At 38.4% G+C, this 18,852-nt stretch overlaps 1 protein-coding gene across 1 annotated transcript in view; it reads right to left on the minus strand.

The window, feature by feature from the left end:
- Window positions 1-4,235: 4,235 nt before the first annotated feature.
- ADGRL4 (adhesion G protein-coupled receptor L4) overlaps window positions 4,236-18,852 on the minus strand; it is a 72,145-nt gene continuing 57,528 nt past the window's right edge. The window contains exons 15-17 of the mRNA XM_018912310.3: window positions 8,079-8,170; window positions 6,352-6,520; window positions 4,236-5,926 (exon numbers count right to left, since the gene is read on the minus strand). Coding sequence (XP_018767855.2) covers window positions 5,864-5,926; window positions 6,352-6,520; window positions 8,079-8,170 — 324 coding nt within the window. The 3' untranslated portion in view covers window positions 4,236-5,863. The remainder of the gene's footprint in view (window positions 5,927-6,351; window positions 6,521-8,078; window positions 8,171-18,852) is intronic.

Here is an 18,852-nt window from a genome sequence, read left to right on the forward strand (position 1 = left end):
CTGTGGGAGCTGGGTGCAGCACAGAGGGAGGGTCTCTGGGTAGGCATGTCCTCATCAGTACCTGCCAGGGAAGGGTGGACACCTGGTCCTGCCCCATCCACTTGGAGAGGGAGTGAATGCAGTACTGCTTCTGGGAACGAGGAACCAAACCCCAGAGTCTTTAGGAGTTGTATTATAGGTATTAAGTGTCAATCATAATGGAGACAAAGCAGAGCTGAGCATCAGAAGGGAGATTATCCTTCAGTAGGACACGCACTGTAATTTCAGTGAGGATATACTTTACTCTTTTCTGCTTCAATGCGACCCACCTGCCAGAGAGGAGTGCAAGCTCCCTCTCCCTGAGCTGGCATCTATGCTAAATGGGTTACAGCTGCTACTCACTTCATTTAGGGCCTAACCCCTGGACGACAGAAGCCACGACTTGTGCACAGGATTTTGATGAGTCCTAGCTGGGTATTTGCAATTGGTATTTCTGCAGATCTCTTACGCAGCATGGAGCACATTTTCAGCTTAAGAAGTGTGACCTGATCTTTCATCTTGAGCATAAATGAGCTCATACTATCATGGCTAAGGTGGGTGCTTGTAAATAGAGGGAAAAACCCCACATATGTTAAGTGCCAGGGACAAAATCAAAAATGGATGAGGACTGGTAATCAAAACAACTTCAAGTTCACTTAAAAAAAAAAAAAAGAAAAGGCTTATAAACATAATGGAATGAAAACCAGCTAAATTAATTCCACTACTGATAATGAGCAGGAAGCCCAGTGCTTGGGATCATGAGTATATGCAAATCTGTTATTACTGCAAATTGGCATCCTAAGACCCTGATCATACAACACTTGCACATATGCTTAACTTTATGCACATGAGCAGCCTCATTAACGCCACAGACTTAGTCGTGCATAAAACTGAGCAAATACATGAGTGTGTGTGAGATTGGGATTTAAACACAAGGGAGAGAAAACAAATTTACTGTATCATCAACAATTATTTCTGAAACCCAGCAGAAGCCAAGGTGATGCCAGAAGTCTGCATAGTGCGGGAACATTCAAAGAGAGAGAGGAATGGGATTTTGAAGATTGCTGCCTTTAACTCAGTCCATTAAACCAAATAATGGTGGGCCAGACACAGGAGGAAAACATCCCTGCCCAGATTAAAATATAACTTATTTTAACAAAGTTATCTGGATTCTCTCTTAAAAACATAGTTTTCAAACTTAGTTATTGTAAAGAAGAACAGTTTATATTCAATTTGGATTTGAGTAAATTAGCACTGTCTCACAAAAGTCTTACAAAATTATTTTAAATGGTGTTAGGTTAATGTGGACACAGAGCTGACTGCAGCATTTATATAAATAGTTACAATAAACACAAAGGCTTACACTGGAGGGAGGTTCCTATTGCACTGCAGTGAAGGCTGATGGTCAGTCTTGGAGCTGGTTTTAATTAGAATAATCAGCAATGCTTTGGGAAACAGAGGAGCTTCCCCTATGTTTGATGAAAATACACTTTTTCCTTGGGAATCCAGAGAAGAAAATACAATAAAATATGAGCACTTACCAGCAAGGCAAGAAAAAAAACCCAAGGAGCTGCAAAACAACATCTGTAGAAGTAAAGCTTCTGCCAGATTTAAAGGGATAGCTCAGGAAAAGGAATTCTGGGAAAAATGCAACCCTGCATTGGGAAGATGTCAAATAAGGCCTCTACAAAACATATTTGTTATCATAAATAGAATCAGTAAAAATCTATGTTTGAGGATAATTTCAGTGTGCTTTTTAAGCATTTTTTGTTCCACTTGGGGGAAAAAAAAGTGCATTCTTAAAAGTCAGTTTTGCTGTTACTTTTTGGGTGTGTATGGAATTTTTTTCATACTTTCTATTCTTCTGAGCCAGTAGGACTGCTGCTGTCGATATTGCTGTGTAGCAGCAAAGTTGGTGGAATTACTGCATTTCATATTAGTCACATCCTGCAGCGTGTTTTGAAGCTGCAGTTCCAGGCCCTCCGGGTTCTGTGTGTGGCCATGGACCTGACTCCTGACAAAGTCTGGATGTGTCAAGGGCTCTTGGTTCTCCATCAGGTTTGTTCAGGAGCGTTGTCATGGAGATGCAGAGTCTGAAAGCAGCAGTGCTGTCCTCCTGTGAGTGCAGCTCCAGGACAGGCTGCCCACAGCGCCGGCCGGCCGTGGGGGCTGAGCTGGCAGGGAGCCAGGCAACTTGTGAAAATGCTTTAGCACATTTGCACTTGACAGTTTGGCTGCTTTTAAATGGACTGTCAGTGCATTTTGCTGATCAGCTGTTTTCAAGTCTGCATCCATCTTAAAGGCTTAATTTTATATAAAAATTGCATGGGGGATGACTTTGGTGAGGTGGCACAGTCGCTTCCATAATCTCACAGCAAAGCACTCAGCACCAAATGAGAACCAAAGGGAAAGAGTAACACAGGCTGGGGGGAGCTGTTGGCCAGTGGCCCTCCTCCTACCACCTCTTTTCCCAGAGAAAAGAAAGTTTTAGCTTCATGGCTTTTGACTTTTTTGTCTAATCTATACAGATTTCAAAGAAGGAGGCAGGGCTTCTCCTGGGGTTAATTGGCACATGGCAAGGGTGTGATTATGAACTGGCCTTTAAAGGAACTATGGTGATAAAGATATTAAAAGTGAAATTATTGATGAGAAAAGTGGTGCTGGAAGTGTAGCAGCTGGAGGAATCAGCCCTGAAAATATTTGTTCTGCTTCACATAATCATGTGCAGCATTGCTTTATATGTGTGGTCAAGAGGTGCTCAAGTCCTGGCTTCAGAGCATCCTCATGTTCTGAGCTGAAGGTCTGTGACAACTGGGGAGTGGAGAAAAGTCTGAAATACATTTGCACTGTATTTACCTTGTTCTAAATGACTACCTGCTTCATTCCAATAGGTAAAGAGCACAGCTCTCTGTTTATTAGCACAGCTCCAGCAGACTGAATCTCCCAATGGCTATGGTGATAATATTGCAGATTCTTGAAATACTGTTCTAATTATTTGAGGAAATATTAATTTCAGAATAGATGAGTCTTTACCTTATTTATTGTATTCTGAAACACACCTTGAAATGCAACACTGAACACAAATTTCTGTTTGGTTTAATGGAAAAAGTTTCTTCATCAAGCATTTACTTTCAGAGTGAAACATTAACATTTTACATTTTATGTATCTGGTCAATCACTGATTAGTTTTTACTTTTATTTTTTTTCCTGTTGGCCCCACTGGACATATCACAGGCCTCTAAGAAGTGTGTAATCTTAAAAAGTGTTAAACAAAATTCTTAGTTTTCAAACCAGTCAGCTAGTTGATCTGATAAATAGATTTACTTTTGGAAAAACAGTTTGCTTAGCACCTGAGTGCAAGTTTGCATAACAAAATTGTGACTAATGCCTGATTATTATTTTTCTGATTTGATACCACAGACTAATAGAACAATCCAGGCTGGAAAGGATCTCAGAGAGTCATCTCATCCACCTTCCTGCTCAGAGCAGGGTCAGGTTGAAGTCACGTTGCTGGGAACTTTATGCAGTCTTAAAAACCTCCAAAGATTTTAACACAATTGTATGAACTCTCTGTGTAATCTTTTCCAACACTTGACTGTCCTGATGGTGAAAAGGATTTTCCTCATCTCTTCTTGAAACTTCTCTTTTTTCAATTTATGTCCAGTGTCAGTCCTTCTCTCTCTGCTGGGTTGGGGTTCATGTAACTAAGGGCTGTGACAAATAAACCTTTAATTTCTTGCCAGTACATCTGCCTGTGCTAGGAAGGACAATTGCAATATCCTTCAGGGTCTGAGGCAGGGAATCTAAAAAAATTTATCTGCTCTTTATGTGCTGTATTAAAAGATGAAAACTCATCCTTGTATGTAAGGAAAACAGAGTTTCAATGAAGATCTGACCCAGAGACAGGAGAGCAGTTTTCCTATAAAAGATGTTCTTTCATTACAAAGACTATTGTAAGCTAAACATTTATGATATATTTTCTTTCCAAGGAACTTTTTCAATCTCCCTGAGCATGCTGAAGTCATTATATAGTTACTAGAGATGCTTTGTCCAGATCAGCTTACTGTAGGTTACAGTTCTGCAGGAGATTAAAAATGATGGCCTGGTAGATATCCTTCTAAAAATATTCTTTAAAGTAATGTGTATCTGCATTTCCCAACCTTAGAAGAACATATACAACAGCAAATAATTGAGGGCAAATGATATGTAACAATGTGAACTTTTACCACTGTATTTATTTAAATGAATGGAAATGTCAAAATGTGAAAGCAAAGCACTACAGTTTATTCACATATTTTACATTCAAAGGACCAGGAGATTTCTTTAGTATTTTTTTAAAAATAGACTACTCTTTTTTCAGAGAACTTGACACAGGCATGGAACAGACTTAATGAAGCCTATCATTGCAGTGCATACAATGAAAACCTTGTGTATAAGGAAAAAAAGACAAAAACCAAAGTTGACCATTACTAAAACAAGATTTCCTTTAATATAAATACAATTCAGAGTAGTGCTTTATTTTAACAGACAACACAACAGTGGGATTTATTAACAACTACATATTTACAGTGCCTCACTGGCAAAAATACTGGGCTTCTTCTGAGATCCTAGACACTTCCTGAGAAGGCAATGTGGACAGGAAATTTCTCAGCATAATTTGGGTGCTAATAGGGTGAAATTAAAGCATACTTTTCAAATAAGTCAGATGCCATAGGTGGAATGGTCAATGTATTGTGTTTATGCTCTGATCTGCCAAACTTGCACCTCAGTACTCCCTTTGATTTCAGTGGTTCTACTCACACTCCTAAGGTTAAGTGCAGGATTGATTCAAACCCAGGAGCCTCAGAGGAAGACAACTGCTTGACTCAAAGATGCTATGAGAAAACTTCTGTAATTGGAATTTTACATGGTACAGAGCCACATTACCTTGAATTTAAATGTCTTCTTCTGCACGGGTGATTTCTACCACTTTAATTTGGTCCTACAAAGTCTAGATTCCCAATATCTATGAAGTGACAAACCTGTGAAAGCATCTTCTTCCCACAGCCTCCAAAATCATAGTGCCAGTTAAGCAGATCTCAGTTTTTTTGGCTATTAAATAAAATGAGAACCAGATCTATTTCAAAGTATTCACAAAATAATCTTTCAGTTATAAAAGAAGACTGTCCCACCATTCTTGTATCAGATCTGACCTCAGCTCTTTAGATCTAAACAGTTCTTTAAAAGTTATAAAAATAAAGGATTGATTAATATACAAATATATATTTCAGAGTGATAAGAGAATAATATTAAACAAATTCCTTTTTTAATCTACTTTAAATTAAAAGAAATGTTTTCAAAAGTCTAGGCTGAAGCAGATCTTTATCTATTGACTCTTTAATGGAACCCATTCCCTGCAGATGGTCACATACAACTCAATGTATGAAGTTTTTTACTACAAAAGGATGGTGAACATGTTTCCACTAGCAAAGCACTTCATAAAATCTGCTGTGCCTGTTGGTTTTTGGTATCTTGCTTTCAAGAACTGGAGATATTTTTAATATTAGAAACAAAACCTCAGTCATGAGGTCTTGAGATTCTTAAGAAATTTATTTCCCTTTTCTTTATTAATATTTGTTTTGCAATGATCCAGTTTGTTTTGTATACTGTTAGTATACAGAATAATACAGATGTTCTGCACAAATGCTCAAGTATGTACAAAACCAGTAATTCAGTTAAGAGATTTGCCTGCTCACTGGGTCATTTCAGACTTTCAAAATACCATATTTTGCAGTAATATCCACAACAACACCATGTAGGTTGCTTCTTTCTTCTGCTGAGATGCTTTTGGGTGTTTTCCTTCCCTTTATCTCAAACAGCCGAAACAGCAAGGAACATTTTTGAACAATCTATAATACTCCTCCTGAATCTGAAATAAAAATATTGAAATAGATTTATTAATAGGTCTATATGTCTTTGAACTCATTTTGCACTGCTCTTGTCACTAGATGTTTTAAGGTGGAGCTGATGTTTACTTTAGGATGGACCACTGAAGAAAGAATCATCCCAGGCTGGTGTGGGTGAATCCTGCTGCTAACTGAAAGGACTGGAAGTTTTATTGCACACGTTGTATTATTCCATCAGGTTAATGACACTGTAACCAGTTTTACAGTGAAAAAGCCCCATTTTCCCATGCTTCATATTTCAGTTTTAAAACTGGGAGAAAATATGTGAGAACATAAAAACTGGACAGAGGTTCTCCACTGAAGGCAGAATTTCAGCTTCAGGGCTGGACACCTGGACAGTGCAGGGACATGAGACTGAGCCACTTCCCACAAGGAATAATATACTTACCTTCCTAGAGAGCACACAAAGAAATATGAAGATGAACATCCCCTGGAATGCATTGAAGATAGTAAAAAGATAGGCAGTAACCACAGACCCTTGGACCACATGGAGGACCCCGAAAATCCAGGTAGCCCCAAGGAGGAACAGGAGAGCAAGGGCACCACGGGCACAGGATCTGGACAGGAAGAAAACATTGTGAGCCACACACAGGCACAGGCTACTGGCCTTCTCCTCCACTTTGGGGGGTGAATGCTGCCTTGGAAATTTTTTCACAGCTGCAAAGGCCTGAGAAGTGCAAGTGCAGGGGCTGCTCTTCAGGGTGTGCTGTAGCACTGTAGCATGAACAAAGTCACACAATCACTTTGGAAGAGCAAAGGAGTAAAACTGGAGGGCCTTAAAACACTGGCTTCTTTAATCTTCAGATATGTTTTCTCTGGTGTACTGCAGCACCATATGATTTGATTTAAATCTACTGTTAGTGTAATTCCCCAAGGAAAAACATATGTCTGTTATGAAGCATTCCCCCACTTTTCCTCCTCCCCCCTATCTTCCTCAAAAAAATAACCCAGAAAAATGTTCAGTATGCTCTTAGGTCAGTGCATGTGCATGACATCAAAGGATTCCCAGGCTGCCTCTCAGGTTCACTGCAGAGGACGGTGCCAGTTGTAAAACCAGACTCTTTTTAAAATTCTGTCTCTTAAAAAAGAAAAAAAAAAAAAAAAGAAATTGTTTTAGAACACAGGTACTCTCAAATTGTTCCTGGGTCAGCATATTGATGCCTTAAAACTGTAGGAACTGATTGGTTACAATTTTTTTTAACAAGATGCTGTAGAGCCCTGCTCACAGACTTGCACAAATTACAACATGTTGTCTTGGAAATGAAGCCACTGATTACTTTCTTATTCATTCTCAGCTCAGTCCTTGCAGGACTTCCTTTGAACAGCAGACATTTTTAGCACTGTTCCTCTGAAAATGAATAATTTTCAACTTCATTAGAAACAGGTCACCACATGAAGCTATGAAAGGTGAGGAATAAGAGAAGTTAATCAATCAAACAATTGCTAAATCCTAACTATAAATCTAGTGCAATGCATTGAAACTGCAGGAGTGTTCCTAAGCAACACAAACAGTAAGTTGTTTTCAATGTTCCCTGTAGTACACTTCAGCTTTTCCTGCACAAACGCTTTTCAAGGTCCCTATAAATCAGTTTTAAAGAGAGTGAGTTGATGGAAAAATCATAGCAGCATGCAAAGTAAAGAATCTCCTCCATCCCCCCAGTGCCACAGAAGCACAATGTCCTACTGCAGACTTTGCCCAAGTAACGTGAATGGCTCCAATCTTTTATCATTTGTAACTTCAAGGCAAATATTTTGGTCCCATTTCAGACATAGATTTGATTTCTGTTTTGCCTTGCATAGAGGCTGTGGAAAATACTAAAGAGAAAAGGACAATTAGTTCTTTAACTTTGCCATCAGCCTTTACCCTCTGCTTGATATGGGCCACTTGTTTTCTTTGTGCATCTTTCACACACACCCTACCATACAAGGTATGACTCAGTGCCAATAGTGATTGCAAAATTTATGTCCAAATATATATAAGGGTAATAAGAGAAAAAAAATCTTTATTTTTCTACAAATCTCAGGGTATTAAGCTGTTACTTTTGAAGACTCATTATCATCTCTGTATTTAAATCTACAGAAAGAAGGTAGAATTTGTACTGAATGCAAACTTACCTTATATTTTCATAACAACTGACTTCTGGCTTTAACATTGCTGTGTGTCTAAATACTTTATAAATAATCACTCCAAAAGCCAACAAATTAACCTGGGGGGAGCAAAGAAAAAAACCTTTTAGTTCAAACCAGAATACCTTTGAATGCCAATTACTGTTAAACATTTAAATGAAACAAGTCAGATAAAATTTCTGTGTATCTGAAATCTACAGAATCCCATGCCAGGAGGGGAAAAAACCCACCCTGTTCTGATTCACTTCTATTAAAAAATATATGAGCCCTGAAATAAACATTGATCAAGCAGGGATGTAATCTTACCTAATCTCAACAATATCACTACCAACAGTCTGCAAATGTTTATTGATTTTATTGGTAAATCTCTTTGATTTTCTGCTGAGATTATTTTTCCTAAGTGGAGATGGAAGGGAAAGGAAGGGAAAGGGAAAGGGAAAGGGAAAGGGAAAGGGAAAGGGAAAGGGGAGGGAAGGGGAGGGAAGGGAAGGGAAATTTAGAAACTCCAAAAAAACCCCTCTACCCTATGGGTTTTTATTGTGCTGTATCATATTGATCTTAGAATATGTGTGTCTTTTGTTGCTAAAAAACATTAATAGCATCATACGTTTTGAGGTCTTTGGGGGTGTGAAAACTTTCAAGTGACAGAAAAATCATAGAGGTTTACACAAATAATTAAAAAAATCTAGCTTTTACTGGAAGGCTTCTTGCTGCATATCTTCTCTTGTATGTTTTTTTAATAGATGATTAGTTTTGGTATTTTTTCCTAGATTTTTTACAATGGCACTGCTTGATTTGAGTTTGAAACAAAGAAAAGCAACTTAAATAAGCAATTTTGCAAATGATGCTCAGTTGTGATTCTGATCCTCTCTTGGCTTGACTAGGCTTCACTGATCTTTCAGTTAAATTTATACGGCATTCCTTTGCAAATGTGGATGGTTGCCTTCTTTGCAGCATTTAACATCAGAATATATTTAAAATATTAGGAAATTAACCAAATTTTAGCTGTGTGTCATTCAGGTACTATTTGTAAATCCTTGGTTGCAATCCCTTGGTCAGTTCCTGTGGGCTTCTAGCTGTAGAATGAATAGACTTAAAGCCTTCCCCAAGTTGTTTCTCCAGAGGACTGTATGGTTTTCCCCCTGCTTCTTATTCTTTAAAAAAACCAAACCAAACCAAACCAAACCAAACCAAACCAAACCAAACCAAACCAAACCAAACCAAACCAAACCAAACCAAACCAAACCAAACCAAACCAAACCAAACCAAACCAAACCAAACCAAACCAAACACCCAACCCAAACTTAAAAAAAAGTCTGTGAAATAAAACCAATAGGCTGTTGGAGCACAGCACCACTTGAAAAGGAATCACTTTCATTTGTAAACACTCATAAGGTATGTTCTTAGAACATTTTTCTTGTGTCAATGGGGGAGTATCTGGTATTAAAGCAGTCTCTGCTTTAATTAGCTGCATGCTCATAGTTTAATGCAGCATAATATATTTACAATTTGATAAAACAGGAGATAGAGCTGATGAGCAGTTTTGGGAATTAATCCTTCATTGAATACCTTGTACCAGTGCTGATCGTGAGAGCTATTCTGAAGCTCCTCATATTTAAAATTGTAATCTATGATATCTCCTAAACCAGCAATTTTTCAAAGTTAATTATGAGTCAGTCAGCAGTTGTGGATAATTATATGCAGACTTACTTTTTATTTTATATTTGCTGGTGAATAATATATCAAATAACTTCAGGCATACACTGTAATCTGCATAACTCACCTAATGTACTTATTAATTTGAAAAAGGTAGCGGGAAATGTGATCAAAGTACCAGAAGTATGGAGAACACACTGCAACTTCTTTAAAAACTGCCAGAAATAGGTTCTGTGAGAAGCTCCATGGGCCAGCCCCCCTTTCTCACAAAACCAGCTGCAGAACTAGCAAGGGTTTGCTGAGTGAGGATGGGGTGGGCAGCAGGCTCCATTTCTCCTTGCCCCAGTGGGGCTCCTTTGCACAAATACTATTTGCACTGTCCGTTTCACAGGATAATGGGATTTGGCCTTCTGCATTAAAGTAATACCCATTAACTGTGATCTTTTCATTCACCAACCCGTTCAAATGGGAATAATCTGTGTGTATCAGGGGAGCAGGAGAGGTTAACACCAGCTTCTTGGAGTCAGCTGCCAGAACACAATTATTGTACAATATGTCTCAGGTAGCCTCACAGGAGGTAGTGTTACAGGGTAATGAGGGTGAACTTAACTTCTGAAACACTTGGTCATTTCCAAGATTTATTAAAGTCTTAAGTCGGTCTTTGCCCCATTTTTAAGCACTCCATTAATAAAAAATTTCTATAGCAAAGTGAAAGCACATAGACTGGCTGTACACAATGCTTCAACCTAAGTTAGAAACCTCTGGAACTGCATTTTGTCCTTCAAAGGGGGATGAAATGGATAACAGCAAAGTTGTAGTAGCTACTCTGTGACACAGAAATGAAGCAAAATGGAAGGGAAAACAATAGCATGAACTCAGGGGTAAATCCAGAAGAAAAAAACTAGCTAACGTAAACAATGTGTCAAGTGTGGCCTTTGGAGAAAACTGGTAATCCAAAAGATATCCCAAAAGGTATCCTAAACTTAATGCATCCTGCTTCAGCCTGATACTCTGCAAGCTCTTTGCTATGAACATACCAATGGCCTCAACTATTTCTGGGAAATGTAAAGTAAAAAGTTCATCTTGGATGGCAGGACTGAGTATGAACACTAATAAGCTGAACTTATTAGGACTAAAGGGGAAATGGAACTGATATCCCCAAAGAGCTTTGAGTGTTCCAACAAATGGAATGTTGGAACACTCAAATTAATTCAAATCACTTAAAATGCCTAGCCAAAGGTACAAACACTTAAGACATTTGAATTTGTATCCAAAACTGAGTTTCAAACAAGCAGAAATTGAGCTAGTAGGCTGTAGAAGTAATCTAAAATACAGATGTACACAAAAAGTCCTGGATCCCCAAATTTTCTGTCTGAGCAAGAGGGGCTTCTGTATGAGAGACACTGAAACATTGAAAAAGTTTTGATTGCTCTTTGCAGCCGAATATTGTTTTATACTTACTTTGGTTGTAATCATGTGTTTTCATTTTTCTAATTAAACCACAGTCTTAAGATGTAGTTGAATAAGCCTTCAATGACACTATAATTAAGACTGCCTTAAGGTGCCAGGCAAGGTGAATGAGAACGAAATGGCAAACATAAGGCATGCTGTCCCCGGAGAGGGAGCAGGCTGGAGCAGAGCAGGATGTGCAGGCAGCTGTGACACCGAGCTCAGGACAGGCTCAGCACAGGGCCAGCCTGGGGACAAGTTACCTGAATAATGAGCAGAGTTAGTCTGCAGCTTGGGGCAAACCAGGGCGTGAGGTGCTGTGGCATGGCCGCAGTTGTATCAAGTGAATAATGATGTTACAGTGTGACACGGCGGGCTCCGGTGCCTTTGTTTTCAGTGCTATTACATGGCTGAGCAGGCAGAGAAACTGCTGTGTCCTGAGAGGGGTTCCTCGGCAAGTCTAATAGACTAGAGGGGAATTGCATTGATTCCAAGCCCTGAACTGAATAATTTTTTTTTTTATTTTATTTATTTTATAAACCACCCCAGACTGCTATTGGGCAAACAGTGCACTCAACCCTTATCATTTTACAAAGAAAACCTCTGACTTTCTCTCTACCAGGGCAATTCTCTGAAGTGCTGAGCATCCTTCAGGTCTGCCTCCTCTGCAATTCAGTGGGAATCATGTTTCACTCATCATTGCTCAGGTGCACTACAGGACTAATTTTAATAATTAATCTATTCCTTTTTTTATTTTTTTGAAGTGGTTAATCAAAGTCAAGGACTGATACAGAAAAAGCCTCCACTCACAGCATCTTCAGGGAATCAAGTCTCCCTAAAGATATTTGTAAATGTATTTTTAGCCTTCTTAAATTCTAGAAATGTTGTGGTATATTTATGAACAAATGAAAAAAGACTTAAAATATATTTGTGAGAAATAGGCAATGAACAAGAGCAATTATTAGGATGTCCATGAAATCAGAATTCTGTCGACATGGGCAGCTACATTTGTGTAGCTGTATAATCCTGAATAGTCTCTAAGGGGACACAAAGCCAGGACCTGGTATGGTTGTACACCTGAGATGGAGTTTAAAGGAAGGATGGTAAGTCTTATATCCCTCTCTGGGACATCATATGAAAAGGGTCAGAAGGATTTAGGGTTTTAGAGTGAATTCTGGCCCCATTAAGCTAATATGCAGAATGTCACTTAAACAGTAAAACTCCTATTGCCACCAGCATTATCAAGGCTTTATCACTACACACCACAGAGAATGGCAGTCCCAAGACATTCACAGGCAGCAGTGGGCACTGCTGCAGGGTTTAGCACTTAGCTGTGTCATGGAGGAGCACTGTGGTAAAGAGCAGGACAGTGATATTTTCCTGCTGCTGCTTTGGGGATCTCCATGTTACAGTTCCCACATTCAGAACTGTGATGTTGCTGGGTTAGGTGCACCAGGCACACAAGGAAGAGTTCAGGGCAATCTGGAGTGGTACAACTCCTAGGATCAGATCTGACCCACAGCACTGATCTGGATAATGTCCTCCTCTCTTTTTCTCAGGAGAGAAAAAGCAATTTAGAATTCAAAGAAATTTACTGGTGCTCTCCTAATCATCTGGTCAACAAAAAGGAGGCCTTGCCAAAGGAATTGGCCTGGGGATCTCTGTTCAATCAATCATGTGTATTTTAGAGTAGGATGGGAAAAGCAGTGTATGGAGTTAACCTACCTCCACCTCCATCTAGGACAGCCCTGAAGGTTTGCTTGCAGATTAGCATCCCTCCCTCTGTCTCCCTACTACCTGAGCAGGTGCTTCTGCAAGGAGGGAAAGCTGGGCATGGACAGAGCAAAATGCTGCTGCTCTGGCTTCCACTCCATCAGGTCTGGGGCTGCCCCAGCAGAGAGCACTGAGGAACAGTCTCAGCTATTGTCTAAGCAAATTACCAACTTCTCTGTGGATTGCTAGTATCTCAGAAACCAAATAATAATATTAGAACGAGCACGTAGGTCCTAAAATCCTAAATGTTCCATGCTGCTGGAGTTCTGCTAATAGCACATTGCCTAGCAACAGCTATATTTAAAATAGGTCCTTAATTCCACTCTGAAATGTACCTATTTTACATACTGGAAGAGTATTATAGTGTTTTGTCCTCAAGTAAATATAATGTTAGTGCTTCACACTGCATGAAACTCTCCCTGTGTAGATATAGAATGGTATTTATTGTTAGTTGAACACTGAATAGTATGAGCTACACAAAATTTAATAAAACTTGCAAATAAAAATATTTGCACTCATGTTGAAGAGCTGTAATTTCTTTCGTAATTAATTACAATTAAATTGTAAGACACTGAGTGAAGTGATCTATCATCATTTTGCCCCATCAAGGTAGCTGAAAGCTGTCAAATTTGACAACTAAGACATCTTTTTTCCTTCCTGCCCCCCTTCCTTTTTTAAAGCAAGACAAAGAGCACTTGAAAGCTCAGAGGGGAAGGGTCTGTCTTTCATGGCAGTAGCTCAGTTAGCACCTGGACTTCTGGTGAAATTAAATGGATCAGGACAGGGCATTCAAAAAAATTTCATCCAATACTTTTTTTCTTGAATAATGTCAGTTCATTAGCACTAAAAGACATTTACTGTTTTAGACTGTGTTTTCACCAGGAATCGCTTCCTGACTAGGATAGCTTCTCTGAATAAAACCAGAAAGGACACTCCTGAACAATGAAAATCCCCATGGACAGCACATTTATACAGGATGTTGCAGACATGGGGCATAATTTTCTGTTTTACTTAATATTCAGACTAGGCTATGACCCTTGGTTTCTCCAGCTCTGTATAGTTATTCACTGCTACTGCTGGATCTATTCCATGCCATATAAATAATTAAATATTCACTGGAGCAGAAAGACCTGGATTTCCCTTACCCCCAGTTCCTCATCCAGGATCATTTAAAGACAGTTTTGTTTTTTAAACACTGCTGCAATTGTTTAATATGAGGCTGAGGCTTCGAGACTGTTTCCGATGCACATTATTTATAGAATGAAAAAGGAATTAGTAATTTAATGTACGATATCTTTGTGTAAAAAGATACACCCCAGCCTTTCAGAAGTTATTAAAACATTTCAAATACCAGTCTTTAAAGGCTCTCAAGTGTTACAAAGAAGAGAAGGTATAAGAAAGAGGGAGCTAATTCTAAAGACTCAGACAAACTAGTTCTGATTCAGTCTGAGCACTTTACATTCAAACTTCAAAAATGAAACCCCCAAATCATTCCCTTTTCCTTTCTTAGTCTCTGTCTCAATAATTGATGAAACCATCTATATGCTGATGTCAGATCTCACAAAAAAGAATGAGAAAATTTCTCCTGCTGCTCTCTTAGGCATATACTTGAATTTTTTACATATATCATATTGAATTTGGCTCTTTCAAAAAATGTCTGAAGTTCAGAGCAGCTGTATCTGTATCAGTCTGTACAATGACCCTCATTACGAGTGCTTGAATTAATGAGCTTGTGATGGTCTGGGTTCTGCCAGGGTGAGCAATCCATTTCTGCCTCTCTGGCTGGATGGCTGATGGCTGGCTGAAACCACCGCGTTCAGGGGGTCATCCTCACTGCCGCCCGCCAGAACGGAATTCAGGTACTCACAATACAACCGTTTAGGCTTCAAAATGAAAATGTATGCTGTATTAATTGCATAAAATTGGACACAAGCTGGCAGTCAAACAGTCAGGGTTTGTCTCCTGACTGATTTATCTCATTACCATGTCCCCAGTGAATATATCTTCTCGAAAGCTTTAAGTATACAACAGCAGTCTTATCTGGGAGTAGGAAATGGAACAAAAACATTAATGAACCCCCTTTAGGCTGTATTTTTGGGAAATATTTTCAATTATTCAGGGGTAGAATTTTATGCTTCTAAGATTTTAATGATTTCACTTGTTTTAAAAGTTAAAACATAGCCAAATGAGTTTATTACAAATCCTGACTTGGGGGAAAAAAAAAATATTCACATAGAATTTCTTTTTATTTATGAATACTTCAAAGTTTTCTTTTACATACCTCAAGCTATAGATTTAGACTCAATTAAGTGTTTCCTTTATATTTTTAGAACACTTAAAAGAAGCGGCAAATAAATAAATAAATAAATAAGTAAACCAATAAATAAATGGGGTTTCCATGCTTTTCATGAAGGTAAACAGCTTTGCAGACTTGTGGATTCAATGTTATTTCTCATTGGATTGCAAAACCAAACACATCATTTACTGTCATCTCTGCAGTCAAGGGCAGGAGGATGAACCAACAGAGCTGTACCTGCCCACAGCCATAAATGTTACCCCAGTTTGATCCAGTGGAAGGACTGGGGTCTATTTTGCTCACAGTGTAAATAATTCCTAGGTTTAGTTTTTTTTTTCCAAGAAGCTTTTGAGAAGATGTATTGTCTTGTCTGTTGGTAGCGACGAAAATCAGGCTGTTTAATGAACTCATTCAAGGTCCATCAAGTTCAGACAACACATTGCTCCTATCCCTATGGTTTCCTTGCATGCATGGAAACCTTTCTTAGGCTGGATCTGGAGCCTTGTGCAGGAACCCTGCAGGAGTTTCACACAGGAAAGAGGAGTGAAATAGTTGTACATCGTCTTTTAGTACAACTAGCTTCAGTGACTGGATGAGCAACCAGGAAGGAGAAGGTATCAGGAGCATGACTGAGATGTGAAGTCTGAGAACAAGCTGTATTTTCAATTTTGGAGCTGTGGATATTTGTCACAAAGCTATCCATACCTTCCACAATTTGCCAAACCCTTTTGAGGATTTGGCTTTTTTCTTTTTCAGAACTATCTGTGATTCTGCTGTGGATATGATTACAAAATCCCATGGCGTGATTTATTCAAAACCACAAAAACTTCTTTTAGTGTCCAAGTGAGATTTCCAAGCACAGTATTCCTGTGCAATTACTATTGTGAATTTAAGTTCACCTCTCTAAATGCCTGTCAGGGATCAATCAAAGGGCAGTAGGATAGAGGAAGAAAATCTGATTCAAGAGAGGTGTCATGTGGATGAAGTCATTATGTAATTGCTAAGAAAGTCCAAAAGACATCATCAGTCCACGCTAACTATCTAAAGCAAACCTATGGTGTCCTTTCAGTGAACAATTTAGGGTAAGCATATATGTTTATAGTAATTGTGCTTAGAACAAGGCACATAACAGAACCACCAAGAAGATATTAAACAATTAAAAAACCCTAAAATACAAAACAATAACACCAACCTATTTCAGTCAGTTGTGTGGCTTTCCTGATAAAAAGAAAAAAAAATCCACAAAAGGTGATTGCCCTTGGATCCATTAAAAGAGTGGGCACAGTATGTCTTTCTAGAACTGAAGGAGGATGTGTGCAACATTAATCTGCTCTGAGCTGTGGAACATCTCAGGAAATCTGCGGCCAGCTGGCACATGCAGGTGCTCTCCTCCTTTCCCTTGACATCCACCTGTGCTCCCTCCCCTGCTGTGTCTGCTTGGTTCACTCTGGGTGACAGAGGACACGCTTGAGTTTCAACTCTAGTGTCCTTCCAGTGACTGCAAGGGAGAACTTCATATACTTTTTCTTGCTGAACTACTAAAGCTGTTTTTTTAAAAAACAAACAATTATGTTTGGAACATCCTTCAAGGATCCTTCAGCCTTCTGTGATGAATTTGTTACAATGCAATAACACAGGTTCAAGTAATTTTTCTAATTACATTACTCTGAAATGACTAATGGACATATCCTCTTCTTTCTAAGTATTTCCAGGGACCATAGAATTGGGGCTTTAATGGCAGAGAGAAGGAAGATAAAACCTTGATTCATGTGAAAGCTCTGGTCTTGCTGAGAAATTGCATCCATTGGGCTTGGAAATATGGAATCTGTTGATCCTGTCCACTGAACAGGGCAAGCATTTTCTGACTCAGTTATTATTTAGCACAGCAGGTATTGTTGCTGAACAGCACTGTGGTTTAAACTAATCTGTTTCAAGCAAAGTTGCAGACTCGGTCTTTAATGCCACTATATAATTAATTCTCTCCACTTTATCCACAATGGCATAAGAAATGCCATGGAGACACCTTTAACTGAAGCCACTGAGAGGCTAATGAAAAGGGGACTATTACTCTTTAAAAAAGAGTAACAAAGGCATTGCTAGTCCCAGTAGGAATTTATTTCCACTAAAAAGGCAGACTGAGAAATAACAGTGGATATAAAAAAATGTTTTAAACTGCTATTTTCTGAAAAACACACAGTAAATGCTAGAGTATATCTTTCACATCTATCTAAGAAACATAACTAAGCATTTATCACAAAAAAAAAAAAAAAAAGGAATTTTTCAGAGCATAAATATTCACTGAAAAATCTGAGATGGTGCTGTACTTGATGTGGTGGAAGTCAAAGGTCAAGCAACATTTTTGATAATAATTCTAAGAATATTAAGAAATGTGAGGAATACTGATTGTGCAATGTTTCACTGAAGAACAGGGATAATCAGGTGAGGAAGCCCAAAGAGACAGTGGACTCTATGACATCACTGTGATGTGACTCACCTCAGAGGGGCTGCTTTTTCTTATTTTTCCTTTCATTTTTATTTTTAAATGGTAACAATGGTCTGTCAGACCATGTTCTTTATTGAAGCTTGGGAAAATGTAATATCTTAGGTTCTTTGAATATTTATTTTTATAAGAAATATGTTCAGTTTGAAAAGTCTAGATTAAGTACATGAAATTTGTGAGTATATGGGAAAACAGCACAGTAATGGATTTGCCAGGAATTCTTCTGCATTGATTGCAGCAGTATTACTAATCCTGAATCAACCAAAATGTACAGAACTGAATAAGTATTAGAGCTGTCCATTAAGATTTGATAAATGCACTAATCCATTAATTTTACCTTTTTTTGTAGAATAAATTATTTGACAAATAATGGTAAAATTCATCAAATAAATTATCTGATGAATGTATTTTTTAAGTAATCGACTAGCTCTAATGAATATGCAGGCAGTTCCTTAATGAAAAGCATTACTCTACTGCTAGCCTGCTTTCATCACTCATATGTCACTTTTTTGCATTTTGGAACTGCAATCTGTATATTTTATTCATTTACCCATTTATTTATACAAGAAAGGTTCAAACCAGTATGGTTAATCAATCACTGAAGTTCTTAGAATATTTTTGCTTTACAGTTGATTATTCACTACATTTATTAAAAAAGAGCTTGGATTTTCTGGGGACACCACTCCCAAGAATTATTCTTGGCTTGTACATTCTAAGTGCACAAGAATGCTCTGAAAATTGCAGGGTTCATGTATGAGCCATTTTTATAGCTATAAACACTGCAATTACCAATTGTTTCGAGAAACTGGAACTTGAAGCCAAGCCAGACACCTTCAAAGTCCCTAAAAACACTCATTAGAGGAGTAAAACAAGGAATTGCGTGCAGGAGCTACCTCCTCACTGCACAGCACTGGGATGTTTGGATAAAAGCCACAGAGAGGATTATTTGGATGATGTTCAATTTTGGAAATGTTCCAACCTCAAAGAGCAAGTCTGTATTTTTTATTACAGAGGTGATCTCAACAAATGATAGTGATGGATTTATACTGTCAAATGGCAAATTGTACCTATTAATGTTACAACACGTC

This window comes from Serinus canaria, chromosome 8 (assembly GCF_022539315.1).
Source record: "Serinus canaria isolate serCan28SL12 chromosome 8, serCan2020, whole genome shotgun sequence".
Taxonomy (NCBI): Eukaryota; Metazoa; Chordata; class Aves; order Passeriformes; family Fringillidae; genus Serinus; species Serinus canaria.